This window comes from Dendrobates tinctorius, unplaced genomic scaffold (assembly GCF_039654945.1).
Source record: "Dendrobates tinctorius isolate UK_male_01 unplaced genomic scaffold, ASM3965494v1 ptg000011l, whole genome shotgun sequence".
Lineage (NCBI taxonomy): Eukaryota > Metazoa > Chordata > Amphibia > Anura > Dendrobatidae > Dendrobates > Dendrobates tinctorius.
In genome coordinates, this window is record NW_027361679.1 from 130,245,806 (window position 1) to 130,262,928 (window position 17,123).

The following is a 17,123-nucleotide window of genomic DNA, read 5'->3' on the forward strand; positions in this document are numbered from 1 at the left end:
ACGGAAAGTGTTGGACATGGCCCATTCACACATCTTGGGGGGACACCTGGGGGTGGAAAAAACGCAGGAACGGATTGTACAGAGGTTCTATTGGCCTGGGTGTTACCGGGAAATAACAAACTATTGCAGGTCCTGCCCGACATGTCAGTTAACTGCCCCCACATCTCATTTTCGGAACCCTCTTGTGCCACTACCCATTATTGAGGTGCCAGTCATGTGACCAGTCAGCTGCTGGGTTCGTGGGTGTGGCTACACCCTTATAAAGTGGCCTGCTCTTGAACCAGGCAGCTGTATGTGAGGGGGTATACACCTCCTGTGTGCACTGACGCTCGTGGACTGAGCCTGAAGGAAAGGACATGTGATGTTATTTTGTCTCCTGAACTGAAGGCTGTTTATTTTGGTGACATGCTGTTTGGGTTATGACGCAATAAACAGCATGAACTTTAAGTGAACTATCGTAGCACGTCATTCCCTAGATATCACATTTGCCCTCCTTTGTACTCACTCTAGTTCCATTATATCCTTCCTGATCACCGGTGCCCAAAACTGTACATAGTACTCCATGTGCGGTCTAACCAGGGACTTGTACAGAGGTAGTATAACGCTCTCATCATGTGTATCCAGACCTCTTTTAATGCACCCCATGATCCTGTTTGCCTTGGCAGCCGCTGCCTGGAATTCGCTGCTCCAGGTAAGTTTATCATTAACTAGGATCCCCAAGTCCCTCTCCATGTCAGATTTACTTACTGGTTTCCCGTTCAGTGGATAATGGTGATATTGATTCCTTCTTCCCATGTGTATAACTTTATAGTTATCATTGTTAAACTGCATCTGCCACCTTTAGGCTCAACTTTCCAACTTATCCAGATCCCTCTGTAGCAGAACACTACACTGCTCAAAAAAATAAAGGGAACACTAAAATACCACATCCTAGATATCACTGAATGAAATATTCCAGTTGCAAATCTTTATTCATTACATAGTGGCATGCATTGAGAACAATAAAACATAGAAATGATCAATGTAAATCAAAATTAATGAATATCCCATGGAGGTCTGGATTTGAAAGGATACTGAAAATCAAAGTGGAAAATCAAATTACAGGCTGATCCAATTTCAGTAGAAATGCTTGAAGACAAGGAAATGATGCTCAGTAGTGTGTGTGGCCTCCACGTGCCTGTATGACCTCCCTACAACGCCTGGGCATGCTCCTGATGAGGCGGCAGATGTTCTCCTGAGGGATCTCCTCCCAGACCTCGACTAAAGCATCCAACAACTCCCGGACAGTCTGTGGTGCAACGTGACGTTGGTGGATGGAGCAAGACATGATGTCCCAGATGTGCTCAATCGGATTCAGGTCTAGGGAACGGGTGGGCCAGTCCATAGCTTCAATGCCTTCATCTTGCAGGAACTGCTGACACACTCCAGCCACATGAGGTCTGGCAATATCCTGCATTAGGAGGAACCCAGGGCCAACCGCACCAGCATATGGTCTCACAAGGGGTGTGAGGATCTCATCTCGGTACCTAATGGCAGTCAGGCTACCTCTGGTGAGCAGATGGAGGGCTGTGCGGCCCTTCAAAGAAATGCCACCCAACACCCTTACTGACCCATTGCAAGCCGGTCATGCTGAAGAATGTTGCAGGCAGCAGATCGCTCTCCACGGCGTATCCAGACTCTGTCACGTCTGTCACATGTGCTCAGTGTGAACTGTGAAGAGCACAGGGCGTCAGTGGCGAATTTGCCAATCCTGGTGTTCTGTGGCAAATGCCAAGCGTCCTGCATGGTGTTGGGCTGTGAGCATAACCCCCATCTGTGGACGTCGGGCACTCAGAACATTCTCATGGAGTCAGTTTCTAACCGTTTGTGCAGACACATGCACATTTGTGGCCTGCTGGAGGTCATTTTGCAGGGCTCTGGCAGTGCTCCTCCTTTTCCTCCTTGCAAAAAGGCTGAAGTAGCGGTCCTGCTGCTGGGTTGTTGCCCTCCTACGGCCCCCTCCACATCTCCTGGTGTACTGGCCTGTCTCCTGGTAGCACCTCCAGCCTCTGGACACTACGCTGACAGGCATAGCAAACCTTCTTGCCACAACTCGCATTGATGTGCCATCCTGGATGAGCTGCACTACCTGAGCCACTTGTGTGGGTTGTAGAGTCCGCCTCATGCTACCATGAGTGTTAAGCACAACCAATATTCAAAAGTGACCAAAACATCAGCCAGAAAGCATTGGTACTGAGATGTGGTCTGTGGTCCCCACCTGCAGAATCTTTCCTTTATTGAGTGTGTCTTGATAATTGGCAAAAATTTCCATCTGTTGTCTATTCTATTTGCACAACAGCATTTGAAATTGATTGTCAATCAGTGTTGCTTCCTAAGTGGACAGTTTGATTTCACAGAAGTTTGATTTACTTGGAGTTATATTCTGTTGTTTGTGTTCCCTTTATTTTTTTGAGCAGTGTATATTCTCTTTTATTAACTGCTTTACATAGTTTTGTATCATCTGCAAATATCGATATTTTACTGTGTTCACCTTCTACCAGATCGTTAATAAATATGTTGAAGAGTATAGGTCCCAACACCGAGCCCTGCGGTACCCCACTGGTCACAGCAACTCAGAGAATATACCATTTATAACCACCCTCTGCTTTCTATCACTAAGCCAGTTACTTACCCATTTACGCACATTTTCCCCCAGACCCAGCATTCTCATTTTGTGTACCAACTTCTTGTGTGGCACGGTATTATACTCTTTGGAAATATCAAGATATACCACGTTCAGTGACTCACCTTGGTCCAGTCTATAGCTTTCCTCTGCATAAAAACTTATTAGATTAGTTTGACAGGAGCGATTCCTCATAAACCCATGCTGATATAGAGTTAAACAGTTATTCTCATTGAGATAATCCAGAATAACATTACTCAGAAACCCTTCAAATATTTTACCAACAATAGAGGATAGACTTATTGGCCTATAATTTCCAGGTTCACTTTTAGAGCCCTTTTTGAATATTGGTACCACATTTGCTATGCGCCAGTCCTGTGGTCCCTGTTGCTATAGAGTCCCTAAATATAAGAAATAATGGTTTGTCTATTACATTACTTAGTTCTCTAATTACTCGTTGGGTGTATGCCATCTGGACCCATACATTTATCTATTTTAATCTTACTTAGCTGGTTTTGCACCTCTTCTTGGGTTAGATTGGTGACCCTTAATATAGAGTTTTCTTTGTCTCTTGGCATTTCACCTAGCATTTCATTTTCCACTGTGAATACCATGGAGAAGGTATTTATTATATTAGCTTTTTCCTTGGCATCTACAACCATTCTTTCCTCACAATTTTTAAGAGGCCTACACTTACACTTGATAGGCCTCCCTAAACATCTGTGTTTTTAGGGAGCACCTAAAAATGTCTGAGTTGTGGTTATACTTCTAGTTTTATGGGGGACAAAGGGTAAGAGGTGAGTCATCTAGGTAGGGGATTGAACTTAACCGGGAAAAGTCCAGATCAGGGTTGTTACTGTCTTTGTGTGTCTCAGAGTTTGAAAGTTGTGAGAGGCCACGAGAATTGGCTAGAGATAGAAGCTGGGATGCAGGTGGAGGGTGGAGCTGTTGAAGTGTGGACACAATGCATACGTTATAAGAGGTCAAGGAAGTGGATGGGTGAGCCTGGTGGCCAGTATATGACTGCTACTCTGAGAGAGGGGATAAAACACCTTGATGGTGTGAACCTTCAAAGAAGAATGGCATCCAATCGGCCTGCATTTATTTATTGGGTTAAAAACAGGATTGTTGTTGGCAGCAAGCAGTGTAGGGTTACCGTGGAGTTAGCAGTGATTGTACAGTGGGATATATGCTCACTATTACTTTTCTGAGAACTAATTAATCTAATTAATGTGAACAGCCTGCGGCCTTCTCAGATTATTCCTGGCCCAATCATGTCATTGTCTGGATCATAGGGGCCAGCTGAAAGCTATTCGCTACTAAGATCACAGCTCTTGTTTCTGTATGACTCATGGCCTGTGATCTCTGTGATTATTGCAAGTCCACCTCAATCTGTTGGCCACGGAAATGCAGACTTTCCTCCCTATGGATACAGAATGTTTACGAAAGCTGATGGCCATTGCAGTCCCCCCAATGCCATTTGCCCAGTCACTATTACTTCTATAAGAAAGATGTGTCTGCGCTACAGCAACAAGTTGCAGACAACATCACCCGTTCCCTGAAAAGTTCTATATTTGCTAGGGTGCATTTCAACAATGACACCTGGATGAGCAAGCATCGATAGGGGAAATACAGCTAGATGACTTGGGCACTGGGTGACTCTGGTGACTGTAGGGGCAGTCGTGGAAGGGTCTGCTCCACAAGTTTTGAAATCCCCAAGACTTGCAGGGTGCTTGGGGATGGAAAACTATACCACTACACACCATAAGATGGATAACTAAACTAATAGACAACAGGGGTTGGATAACTTAACTACTAAACAGCTATGATTGCAGAACTAAACAAATACAGACAAGAACATGGAGAACTAAACTACTAGACAGCAGGGGTTGAAGAACTAAACTACTAAACAGCTGGAGTTGGAGATCTAAACTACTACACCACATGGGATGGAGACTTAAAGCTCTAGACAGCAAGATGTCACTAGACACCAAGTCTTGGAATCCTCATGGCTTGCGGAACAAACCTCTGTATCTAATACTTCCTCCAGTGCTTCTGCCTCCTCCACCTCCTTTAGGGCCTTCACCTGTGCCCTCAACTTCTGTCTTAATGAAACAGACGTTACAACACTGCAGAGGGAATCCCCCACCTCTGTACAGCGCAGCCACGGCTCACCGCAATCAGGCAGCTTTTAAATTAATATGCCTTGGAGATTGCAGTCATACAGATCAACAGTTGTGGACATCTATCCATGCCAAGATTGAGCAATGGCTGTCTACACTCAGCCTATAGCCAGGGAAGGTCATGTGCGATAACGATGCAAACCTGGTGGCAGCCCTATGCCGGGCCAACCTTACACACATGCCTTGCATGGTTCGCATTATCAACCTGATGCTACAGCAATTCCTACACCACTGTCCCAGCATGGATGTGCTGCTACAGAAAAGACTGTCATTGTGTGTTCACGTTCACCATTCCACTTAAGTTGGTATAGAGATCTTTCGGACCACTGGTTAACCAATTTATATGCGAAGTGACCACACAGTGGAATTCAACTCTGCACATGTTGCAGCGACTGTGGCACTACCGCCGAGACCTGGTGCAGTATGACATTTTGCATAGCCTGGATCATCGCAATACGGACCACATGTTTTCGAAATGGCTGCTAAGATGGTTAGCGGTGACGATGCCATTATCAGCATCACTATTACTGTCATCTAAATGCTGGACCACACTTTAAATAGTCTGGGTGAGGAGGTGGTGGTGGTCCCTGGGGAAGACGAGGAAGCAGAGGAGGATGGCTTTAGGGTTAACAATATCTCTAAGTTCAGGTCTGTCATCTCACAGGTAGTTGCCACGGGAGGAACAAATGGAGGAGAAACAAATGGAGAAGGATCATGAAGAGGATATTGATTGTCCGATACTCGTAGCATCTCCATTTTTCGTGATCTCGGGTTGGTGTGGGCTTATCTTTTGCGTGTCGGGCTGACGTTTTTAATGATACCATTTTGGTGCAGATACAGTCTTTTGATTGCCCTTTATTGCATTTTAATACAATGTGCGGCGACCAAAAAACGTAATTCTGGCGTTTTGACTTTTTTCTCATTATGCCGTTCAGCGATCAGGTTAATCCTTTTTTTATTGATAGATTGGGTGATTCTGAATGCGGTGATACCGAATATGTATATGTTTGATTTTATTTTTATTGTTTTATTTTGAATGGTGCGAAAGGGGGGTGATTTGAACTTCTATATTTTTTTTATTTTTTTATATTTTTAAACACTTTTTTTTACTTTTCGCATGCTTCAATAGTCTCCAAAGGAGAATAGAAGCTGCCATAGCCTGATTAGCACTGCTACATAGAGGCGATGGTCAGATCGCCTCTATGTAGTAGAATTGATGACTTGCTATGAGCACCGACCACTGGGTGGCGCTCACAGCAATCCGGCACTGACAACCATAGAGGTCTCCAGGAGACCTCGTGTTGCCATGCCGATACACAGGTGACCCACAATCACGTGACACGGGTCACCGGTGTGTGTATTTCCGGCACGATTGCCGGAAGCGCTATTTAATTACCGCTGTCAGCATTTGACAGCGACATTTACCTAGTTAATAGCCACAGGTGGATCACGATTCCACCCGCGACTATTGCGGGCACGTGTCAGCTGTTCGAAACAGCTGACGTGTCCCGGGAAAGATGTGGGCTCACCGCGGGAGCCCACATCAAAGGGAGGGGGACCGACATCGGCATACTGTTACGCCCGATGTCGGAAAGGGGTTAAAGAAATAACCAACAAATCACATTGTCCGGCTTAGGAGGCCTGTATGAGTGACATTAATTTCAGGCACAGTTCGATGATATTTGACAGCCTATAATATGGCTCCATTTAGGGGATGTACTGATCACGTGAGCAATCATGATGATCATGTGATCTGACTGATGACGAGTCTGGCCTTAAGAACGTCGCATGCATCTGGTGGGATTCAGAAGACTGGGCCAATCCCGGCCCTGTTCGAATTGATAAAAGTCAGCTTGTCAGCATTTTCAGTTGGCAGGCAGATGTGCCTGTCAGCTATTATGCCCCACTTTTTTAGGTGGCACTGAAAACCTGCTCTGACAAAATGCAGGCCAGCACCTCAAAGGCATAGAGGGACAGTTCATGCCAAGTATCCAGCTTGAATGCCTAATAGTTGCATGGCACAGCGATATCTCAGAGGACACTGGTATGGCTGGCTAGGTACTCCTTCACCATCTTCCAAAACTTTTCCCTCCTTGTCAGACTAACTGGTCCTTAGGTCCTGGGTGCTGGGAGTGTCTAATGAAACTATCCCAGACCTTTGATAGTGTTCCCCTGCCTCTGATGGACCTGGTGTGTGTCTTCTCGTCTCCCCTCCTTGGTTGCATAAGGATCTATGACCTCTGCCACCAGCGTTGTCATATGGGAATTTTTGTACTAATTGTTCTACTAGGACCTTATGGTATTGCATCATTTTACTAGTCCTCTCTGCTGCAGGAAGGAGAGATGGAAAGTTCTCCTTGTAGTGTGGGTCAAGAAGGGCAAACAACGAGTAATCAATGTTGGCCAAAATGCGTATAACGTGAGGGTCACAGGAAAGATACCATGACATAAAGTCATCCATGTGTGTCACACTCCCAACAGGAGGCCAACTCTCTATCTCTTCCTTCTCCTCCTCCTCTTCCCTCTCCTTTTCCTTTTTCTCTTCAGCCCAACCATGCTGTACAAACGGGATAAAGCCAGTGTGGGTATTACCCTATGTAGCGCAGGCGACAATCTTCTGTTCCTCCTCCTCAGACTCCTTCTGCTCATTATCACTGAATCAGTGCAGAGAAGATAAGGTAAGGCTAGGCTGGGTAGTATCAATCTGTGTACTTTCTGCCTCCATCTCCACCTGGTCCAAATACAAAGCTTCCTATTTAATTGTGATCAGTGAGCGTTCGTGCTTCACAAGTAGCTCAGGCAAATCTGGGTAGGTTTTCAAAAACCGCTGAACCGCTAAATTGAGCACGTGGGCCAGGCATGGTACGTGTGCGAGATTGTCAAGCTTCAGAGCTGCTACCAGGTGATGGCCATTATCACACATGACCATGCTTAATTGTAGGTTCAGCAGTGAGAGCCACAGATCTGTCTGGTCTGATATACCTTTCCATAACTGTATGTATTAATGCTGTTCGTAATGTTTTGTTTGTAATGCTGTTGTAACGCTGCTGTGATACCATAATTTCCCTCGGGATCAATAAAGTGTATCATATCATATCGTAACTGTGTGACGGTGTGCTGTTTGTCACTTAAAGAAATTAGTTTCAGCAGAGCCTGTTGCCGCTTCACTGAGGCAGTGCTGCAGTGCTTTCCGCTTGTGACTGATATAGACGACGTGCTCCGAGATGACAATTCAGAGATGGAGGATTAGGAGGTGGTGCAGGAACTGGTGTAGGAGGTGGAGGAAACCCTGATAGCACTAAGGCCCACAATGCTCTGCATGGGTCTTGCGTGTACCTTCCCAGGGTCCAGGTTCACGGCCTCCATATGGCTCACCCAGTGTGTCGTCAGGGAAATGTAGTGTCCCTGGCCACAAACACTTGTTCACATGTCGGTCATTAAGTGGACCTTCCACGTATCTGCATTGGTCAGGACACGGTTGATGTTATGGGACATGTGCTGGTGTAAGGAGGGAATGGCACACCGGGAAAAAAAGTGACGGCTGGGGACCGAGTACTGAGGGACGGCCGCCGCCATGAGGTTGCGGAAAGCCTCAGTGTCCATAAGCCTAAATGGCAAAACTTACAGGAAAAGCAGTCTGAATGTGGTTGCTAATGGTGCTTGCGAATGTGCAATGACAGGTGCAGAGTGGGAGGCAATCACTCCTGCATCCTAAAAAGGAGATTGGCAAGTACATGGCACAGTGTAGGAGGCAGCGGTGTTCTCTGCACACACTGATTCTTGACCAAGGCGTTTTACCTACCTAGTCGGGTGCTTTGATGACCTTTGCCTGAGGATGCTGTTGGTGGGCTGGCTGGTAGTCTGCTAGTGGTCAGGCTCCTTCTGATCTTGGTATGACACAGGTTGCAAATGAAAGTTAAATTAATAAAACAATTCCACCTTTGAAGCTGTTTAGTTGTCACTCCCTCACCAGAAACTAAACAAAAGAAAAAACAGATCCTAAGGATGCCCCATTATTAACACATGGAAGGGGAATATCATGTGGCACAGAACTTGTAAGCAGTCTCTCTAGAAAGCAAGCAATCAGGAGGCACATAAATTGTGTGGTCTTTTGACTGCCACAGGCCTTAGGCCACGTTCACACATTCAGTATTTACATCAGTATTTGTAAGCCAAAACCAAGATTGGGTAATAAAAACGGCGCCCGCACAGGAGGTATGTGTAAGCTTTATTATTTTATTGGGGACAAGTGTTTATATCAAAAAGAGGTTTCACAGAATTTTATAACTTTGGAACATGGAAATATGATATTTTAGTTGTAAAAATGTAATTTTTTTATCTGCAATTTTTTCAGTTATACAACAAGGGTTAAACTGTCCCTCACAGTTTATTGCGCAGTTTCTGCTGAACTTAGTGATGTCCTATACTGTATGTTGTGAGAAACTACTGTTAGGCCTCACGTCAGGCCTGAGAAGGAAGGAGCGCTATTTGGCTTTTGGAGGACAGATTTTGCTAGAATAGTTTGAGGACAATATTTTTGGAGCTCCTACGGTACCAGAACAGCAAAAAAAATTACTCTATTGTAGAAATTGCCTCTCAATTAATTTATCTACTGAGAATTGCAAATATGCCAGTTTAGTGGCCATACTTTGTGCCCCCATAGAGCGTAGAGCCCCCATATACTGTGGCACCTCAATATATTGCACCCAGCTTGTTCTTCTGGTGATACGCACCCGTAAATTAAGTGCCTTATCTACATTCCAATAGTGCCAAACATGTGGCCGCTTACTGGGGTTTAGGCACAGTGGGACTCAGAAGAAGGGGGGCATTTGGATTTGGGAGCACAGAATTCACTGGATTTCATGTGAAGAGGTGTTGGAGACGTGTCGCTTTTCCAGAGTCTTTGTTGTACCAGTAACATGGAAACCCCTATATTTGTAATGACAGATGATTGACCTGAATAGGTGTTTTTATTGGTAACATTTTGGGATACATAACATTTTTTGATCGCTTTCAGTATGAAGCTGCATCACATTCTTGTGTTCTGCGCTGAGCACTTATGTTGGTGTTTCCGTGTAAATACCACAAAAATGTGTTTCGGACGAAACTTCCAACTAAACCACTCATTATAATGAGGCAGATGGAGTCACTTTGGACTCTGGCGTCTGTTCTGCTGGTATTCATCTTTTAGCCGTCCACAGAACTGTGGTCAAGCATACTTGGGCTCTAACAAGATGTAATGATGGGATATCACTAAAAACTATATTTTATTTTTAAAAAAATTTGTTTTTCATTGCCATATTCTGGGAGTTGTAACTTTCTTTTTATTATGCCGAATGAGCCACATTACGACTTGTTTTTTCTTTTTTTCTTTTTAAATATGACTTTTTGATTTCTTTTGTTCAAATTTTTTGTCTGTCAGTATGATGGAAAAGTAATATATTTGCCGTGATTTTTATTTATTTTTTTCTATGGTGTTTTGTTATATGTATAATTCAGGGCATTCCAGATGCCAATTATAATTATATGTACTTTTTTTTAAATTTTGTTTTAACACAAAGGTTACTATTTTAGTGGTGAAACAGCTTTTCGTGATATGTGTGTGCTTACTGGTATTACATTTTTTACTTTTTTACATTCTTTTTTATTTTTTCCACTAGTCCCACTGTGAGACATGTATATTTTTATTTTGATTGCTGGTTTCATGCATTGAAGTACTCGTGTACTGCAGTGCATGAGACCTATCATTGACTCACTGACTGGTCTATTAGACTCTGCTGATAGCTGGATCAAACAGACCACCGTACACAGAGGTTATCTGATGACCTCAGTGTACCATGTAATGAAAAACTAGGCACTCAACTTAGAGAGAATCTATTGGTGATTTTTAATGCAGACAAAAATAAAACGTTTCGGCCACATCCGGCCTTTGTCAAATACAGACTGATTAAGAGTGCTGTGGATTCATGGGAACCCTAATTATTAAGGCAGGACACGTCTCGGTACATGTGACCTTGTAAACATGGGGGTACTCTTGCATAAACCCCAGGGGTTAGAAGTCCGAGGGCTTCAGTGTGTCAGCATGTCTGTTTCAGACGCGGAATTCCACCGCTTGTCTATCAACACTGAAGCCCTCGGACTTCTAACCCCTGGGGTTTATGCAGTCTGTAATTGATAAAGGCCGGATGTGGCTGAAATGTTTTTTCTTGGGCTGCATTAAAAATCACCAAAAGTTTCTCTATAAGTTGAGTGCCTAGTTTTTCATTATAAGTTACATGGTGTGGGATCCTACTACGGCACCTTCTCGGTTAGTGCACACGGTTTCTTCTTTATACTCAGTGTACCATGGACACGACAGCACCTGGGGATCGGGGGCGGTTGATCTTGTCAAAAGGGGTCTTTTAACCCCATTTTAACCACTTAGATTCCACTGTCACAATTGAAAGCGATATTTAAGAGGTTAATCTGCCACGATCAGTTCCAAAACTGGCCAGGGCCGATGTCGCTGGGTGTCAGTTGTCTCCCACAGGAATATTGCCCCCAAAGGGGGGTTGTGGCACTATCCACTTAATCCCGATCGCCATTTTAAAACTGGGATGGAGTAAGACCCCTTAACAGACCACATTTTAATGTATATTGGCAGTCACTAAGTGGCTACAAATTTGCACTATGGCTTAGGATCCCTTATTGATTACCCTTGAAAAATGTATATTGGTGATCATAAATACTGTAGGTTATTGTTATGTTTCCTTAAACAAGTTTTTCTACCAAAGTAATAATACCCTGCATACATATAGAGTTAAATCATTAATTAAAATGCAACTCCAGCACTAGGAGTAACCTAGGTTATATAGTTTTATTGTGGAGTTTCAGGAATATATTAATTCTATTTACTTTTCAGATATTGCAAACCAGGTATTGCTTGCTTTGTTCACAATGGAGATGATCTTGAAGATCTATGCACTTGGTTTCCAGTCATATTTTATGTCTCTCTTCAACCGGTTTGACTGCTTTGTGGTATGCACAGGAATTCTTGAAATCCTGTTAGTTGCCAGCAACATCATGTCTCCACTTGGAATATCTGTTTTGCGGTGTATACGACTTCTTCGAATATTTAAGATTACACGGTAAGCATGTATGTGTATAACTGAATTAATATCAGTATTATTAATTGAAAAGTTAATTGAAATTCAATATAATGGCTTTCGAAGGAAATTAGTACTTGGAATTAAATACAGTTTCCATGTTTTTGTTTTTCCATCCACTTTTTGCCGATTGACCACAGTTTCAAAATGGGATTGAGATCTGTATTTTTCCCAGCCATGGACCCAAAATTTCATCCATCCATTTGTTCTATCATACTTGAAAAAGCAAGTACCAAATTGATCCTGGATAATTTGGAGAAGTTGCTCTATGGGGATACTTAGATACTGTGCTTTATTCATTGCAGTGTTTTTAGGCAAAATTGTGAGTGAGCACCTTCCTTTGGATGAAAAAAAATCCATCTGGACTGCAAAGAACTGTGGTAAAGTTGTTTTCTCTTTTGAAGCCCTTCAGACTGTTTGGGCACCTGGAGTAATGACTGGAAGAAAATTAAAAGGTGTGCACTGACATGAGTCCTGTATCACACCAACAGTAGATTATCCTGAGACCATTCATGTGTGGGGTTGCTTCTCATCCAAGAGAGTTGGCTTACTCACAATTTTGCCTAAGGGCTAATACTCATCTGCGAAAAAAACGGATGAGTGCACTCTGATAAAAAATGAAATTGCACTCTGACCAATGTTATTCTATGAGTTACAGATAATCGGCAATTTTTTTCTCAGCCGAAATTGGACTGAGAAAAAAAATCGCAGAATGCTGCAATCTGCCATGTATATCGGACGAGACTCGCCAATGCAAGCCAATGGGTGTGATAAAAAAATTGCACGGCACTTGGACCATGTTAGTGCCGTCCGATTTTTACACACCCATGCCCTTTGAAAAGCTGGCAATTCAGCAGACGCATAAATAACAAAGCAAAATAACAGCATGACCTGACAAAATTGAATAGCTAAATATACACACAGAATAGATGTCAGTCACATATATACGGTAATTAGTACAGTGTGTGTGCAGCTTACTGTACATGTATTTTTTTATTTACTGAAAAAAGTGGCATGGGATCCCCCAACATTTTATTAACCAGCAGGCAGCTGGCAGCTGGGGTCAGATGTTTATTGCCTGGAATGGGGGTAATGCCCATGGAGCTCCCTAGGTTATTAATATCAGCTCAGAGCTGTATACTTAGCCTTTACTGGCTATTAAAATGGGGGACCCCAAAAAATGATGTAGGGTCCCCTTATAATTAATAACAAGCAAAGGCTAGGCAGGCAGCTACGGGCCAATATTAATAGCTTAGGAAGGGGCCATGGATATTGCCCCCCAGCTAAAAACAACAGTACTCATCCACCCCAGAAAAAGTGCATCCATAAGATGTGCTAATTCTGGCACTTAGCCTTGCTGTTCCCACTTGCCCTGGAGCGGTGGCAAGTGGGGTGACATATGGGGGGGTTGATGTCACCTTTGTATTGTCAGGTGACGTTACACCCAGATGTTAGTATTGGAGAGGCGTCTATAAGACACATCCCATTATAATCCCATAGTCATATTGTATAAAAACACGCACACACAGAATAAAGTCCTTTAATTGAAAGAGTGACACAGACTCCTTTAATCAATCTTAATTAAACCATACTCACGTCATCACCCATTCCAGTGACATCATTGTCCCCTGCAAGAGAATTAAAATAACAAGCAACAATATTCCTCACCTATCCGCTGAGAAAATAATAATACATTTGTCCCACGATGGGTCTAGCTCTGCTACATCTAGATGGCAGGCTGAATTGTTGCATGATGCCACTATATAGCCTGCCATCTGACAGAGACACTGAGCAGCGTGTGCTACCGCTGCTCAGGGTCTCGTAGTGAGCTCCTATGACTTGACTGACATCACCGTGACCATGAGAAAGTTCACACGCTCAGAAAAGTCCTGGGAGTTTACAGCCAATGAACTCAGTTCACCAACTGACATCAGTGAGAGTGCAGTTAGACATTTTCTGTATGTAATCTGTTTATTCTATTCTATTCTATTCTGTTGGGTCACACTGTGATTTTACTGTATGCTGCTGCTGAATTGCTGGAAGAATATTTCATTTGAAAACTATGTGTAAATGACAGAGAATTGTTCTATGTCAAAGCTCATGTTAAAATTGCATTTCAATTGGATGTAAATTGGATGCTAGGTGTGAAAATCGGATTGTACTCGCATGAAAATCGCATGACACTAGTCCTACTTTTCTGGACAGAAATAGGAACTTTTTTTTCACGGTGATGTTTACGAGCCCTTAACAACAGTGCCAGGAATACTGAATGGCATCTAAACATCCTCCCAAATATCCATGAACAATTTGATGGTTACTAATTTGTTTTCTAGTGTGTTGAAGCACCATTTCACAAGGCAAATGTGGTAACTAAGTGGCTCGGTGAACAAAACATTTACATTTTTGGTCCATGATCATAAATCTCCCCAGATCTCAGTCTCATTGAGACCCTGCAGTCAAAAAATGGGTTAATCAACCAGGATTTGGCTCAAGTCTTTAAAAATGAGGTTCAAGGCTGTAAATGTTGAGTCTTTACACAATCATAATGTGTAAAAAAAAATAAGAAATTTTTGTAGTTGTACTTCAGTAACCATAGAAAGGGCAAAAAGCAAAATTTGTCAGTCTGAAAACTTTTGGCCATGACTGTAAATTTGGTTAAAATGAAAGCAATCCTGTAGAACATTTATGTATAAAAAGTTTAAAATTAGAAGGAATCTCGAAGTTCCATTAAAATCTTTGCTTTAGGGTATGTGCACACGCTGCGGATTCTGCTGCAGATCCGCAGCGTTTCTGGCCCTGCGGGTCCGCAGCACTTTCTGCTGCGTTGTACAGCACCATTGTTTTCAATGGTGAAACCAAAAACGCTGTGCACATGCTGCGGATTTTTACACGCGGATTTAAATCCACAGCATGTCAATTCTTTGCGCGGAATCCGCTGCGGTCTCACACCTTATTCATTATGAGGTGTGAAACTGCAGGGCTAAACTGCAGGACTTTTGACCTGTGGATTTACCTGCGGCTTTTTACAAATCCACGGGGACAAATCCGCAGCTCTCAAAAGTACGTGTGCACATAGCCTTAGAAATATTTTATTATATTTGTGTTTATTATCACATTTCAGCACTCATACAATTGCAGGACAAAGACCAAGCAACATTTGGCCCAAATAATTACTAATCATAACATGTTAAATGCAAAGTGGTTTGAAAGCTTTTTACATTTTTAAGATAATATACCACAATGTATGTTGTAATATTTAAAATTTAGATTTAATCTTGACCATTAGCTGAATTTTCTCTTTCCCATGTTTATAATCTGCTTTCTTTATACTTCAGATATTGGACATCATTAAACAACCTTGTGGCTTCACTGCTCAACTCTGTCCGCTCCATTGCATCACTTCTACTTTTGCTTTTTCTCTTCATGATCATCTTTGCCCTTCTTGGCATGCAGATGTTCGGTGGAAAGTTTGATTTTGAAGACACCGAAATAAGGAGAAGCACTTTTGATACCTTCCCACAAGCATTGATCACAGTTTTCCAGGTACGTTTCAGATATAGATGAAGCAAAAGATAATGGGGCTAAATAACTATGTTAAAATATGTCTTCTATTTACAATATTGCAGTAGTGACAAAAAGACATTGTCACCTACTTCCTTCATTGCATGCGACATAAAATATAGAGAGACTGTATCGATGCAAAATATTATACATTGGCAATGGTTTTATATTGCGCTAGTTGCCTTTAAACATCAGTGTTGTATATCTGTGGATACTTGATAACTATAGACAAAAATTAAACTAGTCCCAGCGATTGATGTATCGTGGACCTACTCTGTTCATTAAAATAGGCTACTTGCCTGATGCCTACCTATTCAACAGCTGTTCCGGCAGGTACAGTGGGGAAAATAAGTATTTGCTACAGTTTCCCACCTATAAAGAATGGAGAGGTCTGTAATTTTTATCGTATGTACATTTCAACTGTGAGAGATAGAATCTAACAAAAAAACAAAATAACATTTTATGATTTTTAAAATAATTAATTTGCATTTCATGGCATGAAATAAGTATTTGATACAATAGAAAAACAGAACTTAATATTTGATACAGAAACCTTTGTATGCAATTACAGAGGTCAGACATTTCCTGTAGTTCTTGACCAAGTTTGCACAAACTGCAGCAGGGATTTTGGCCCACTCCTCCATACAGATTTTCTACAGATCTTTCAGATTTCGGGGCTGTCGCTGGGCAACATTGAGTTTCAGCTCCCTCCAAAGCCTTTATATTTGGTTCAGGTCTGGAGACTGGCTAGGCCACTTCAGGACCTTGAAATGCTTCTTACAGAGCCACTCCTTAGTTGCCCTGGCTGTGTGTATTGGCGTCATTGTCATGTTGGAAGACTCAGCAATAACCCATCTTCAATGCTCTTACTAAGGGAAGGAGGTTGTTGGCCAAAATCTCGTTATACATGACCCGATACATAATAGCCATCCTGTCCCCTTTGCAGAAAAGTACCTAGAAAAGAGAGGGAAATATGGGGTACAGGAATACAGGAATAGTCAGCTCACCAAACTTAGATTAGCAGTCTTCATCTGTTAAGCAGCGCACCGAGCCGTCCCAGTTTCAAACGTGGAGATAAATAGCAGAAAAAAGAGAATATCCTCCAGCGGTAGCCAAAAATATAAAAATTATAGATTATTAATCACATTAAAAACTGTAGTAGCAGGTCAAAAAAAGAGAGCCATAGACATAGGAGGAGACCAGCTAGTTTCAGCTTAACACCTAAATAATAATTAAGGCGTTAAGCTGAAACTAGTTGGTCTGCTTCTCCTTTGTCTATGGATCTCTTTTGGTGAACTGCTACTACAGTTTTTAATGTGATTAATATACTATATTTTTTATATTTTTGGCTACTCCTGGAGGATATTCTCTTTTCTTCTGCTTTGCAGAAAAGCACACCCAAAGTATGATGTTTCCCCCACCATGCTTCACAGTTGGGATGGTGTTTTTGGGTTTGTACTCATCCTTTTTCTTTCTCCAAACACAGTGAGTGGAGTTGATACCAAAAAGTTCTATTTTGGTCTCTTCTGACCACATGACCTTCTCCCATGCCTCCTCTGGATCATCCGGATG

General features: G+C 42.5%; 1 protein-coding gene across 1 annotated transcript in view; it reads left to right on the forward strand.

The window, feature by feature from the left end:
• CACNA1S (calcium voltage-gated channel subunit alpha1 S) overlaps positions 1-17,123 on the forward strand; it is a 387,018-nt gene that overhangs the window by 130,782 nt on the left and 239,113 nt on the right. The window contains exons 12-13 of the mRNA XM_073547926.1: positions 11,747-11,972; positions 15,326-15,533. Coding sequence (XP_073404027.1) covers positions 11,747-11,972; positions 15,326-15,533 — 434 coding nt within the window. The remainder of the gene's footprint in view (positions 1-11,746; positions 11,973-15,325; positions 15,534-17,123) is intronic.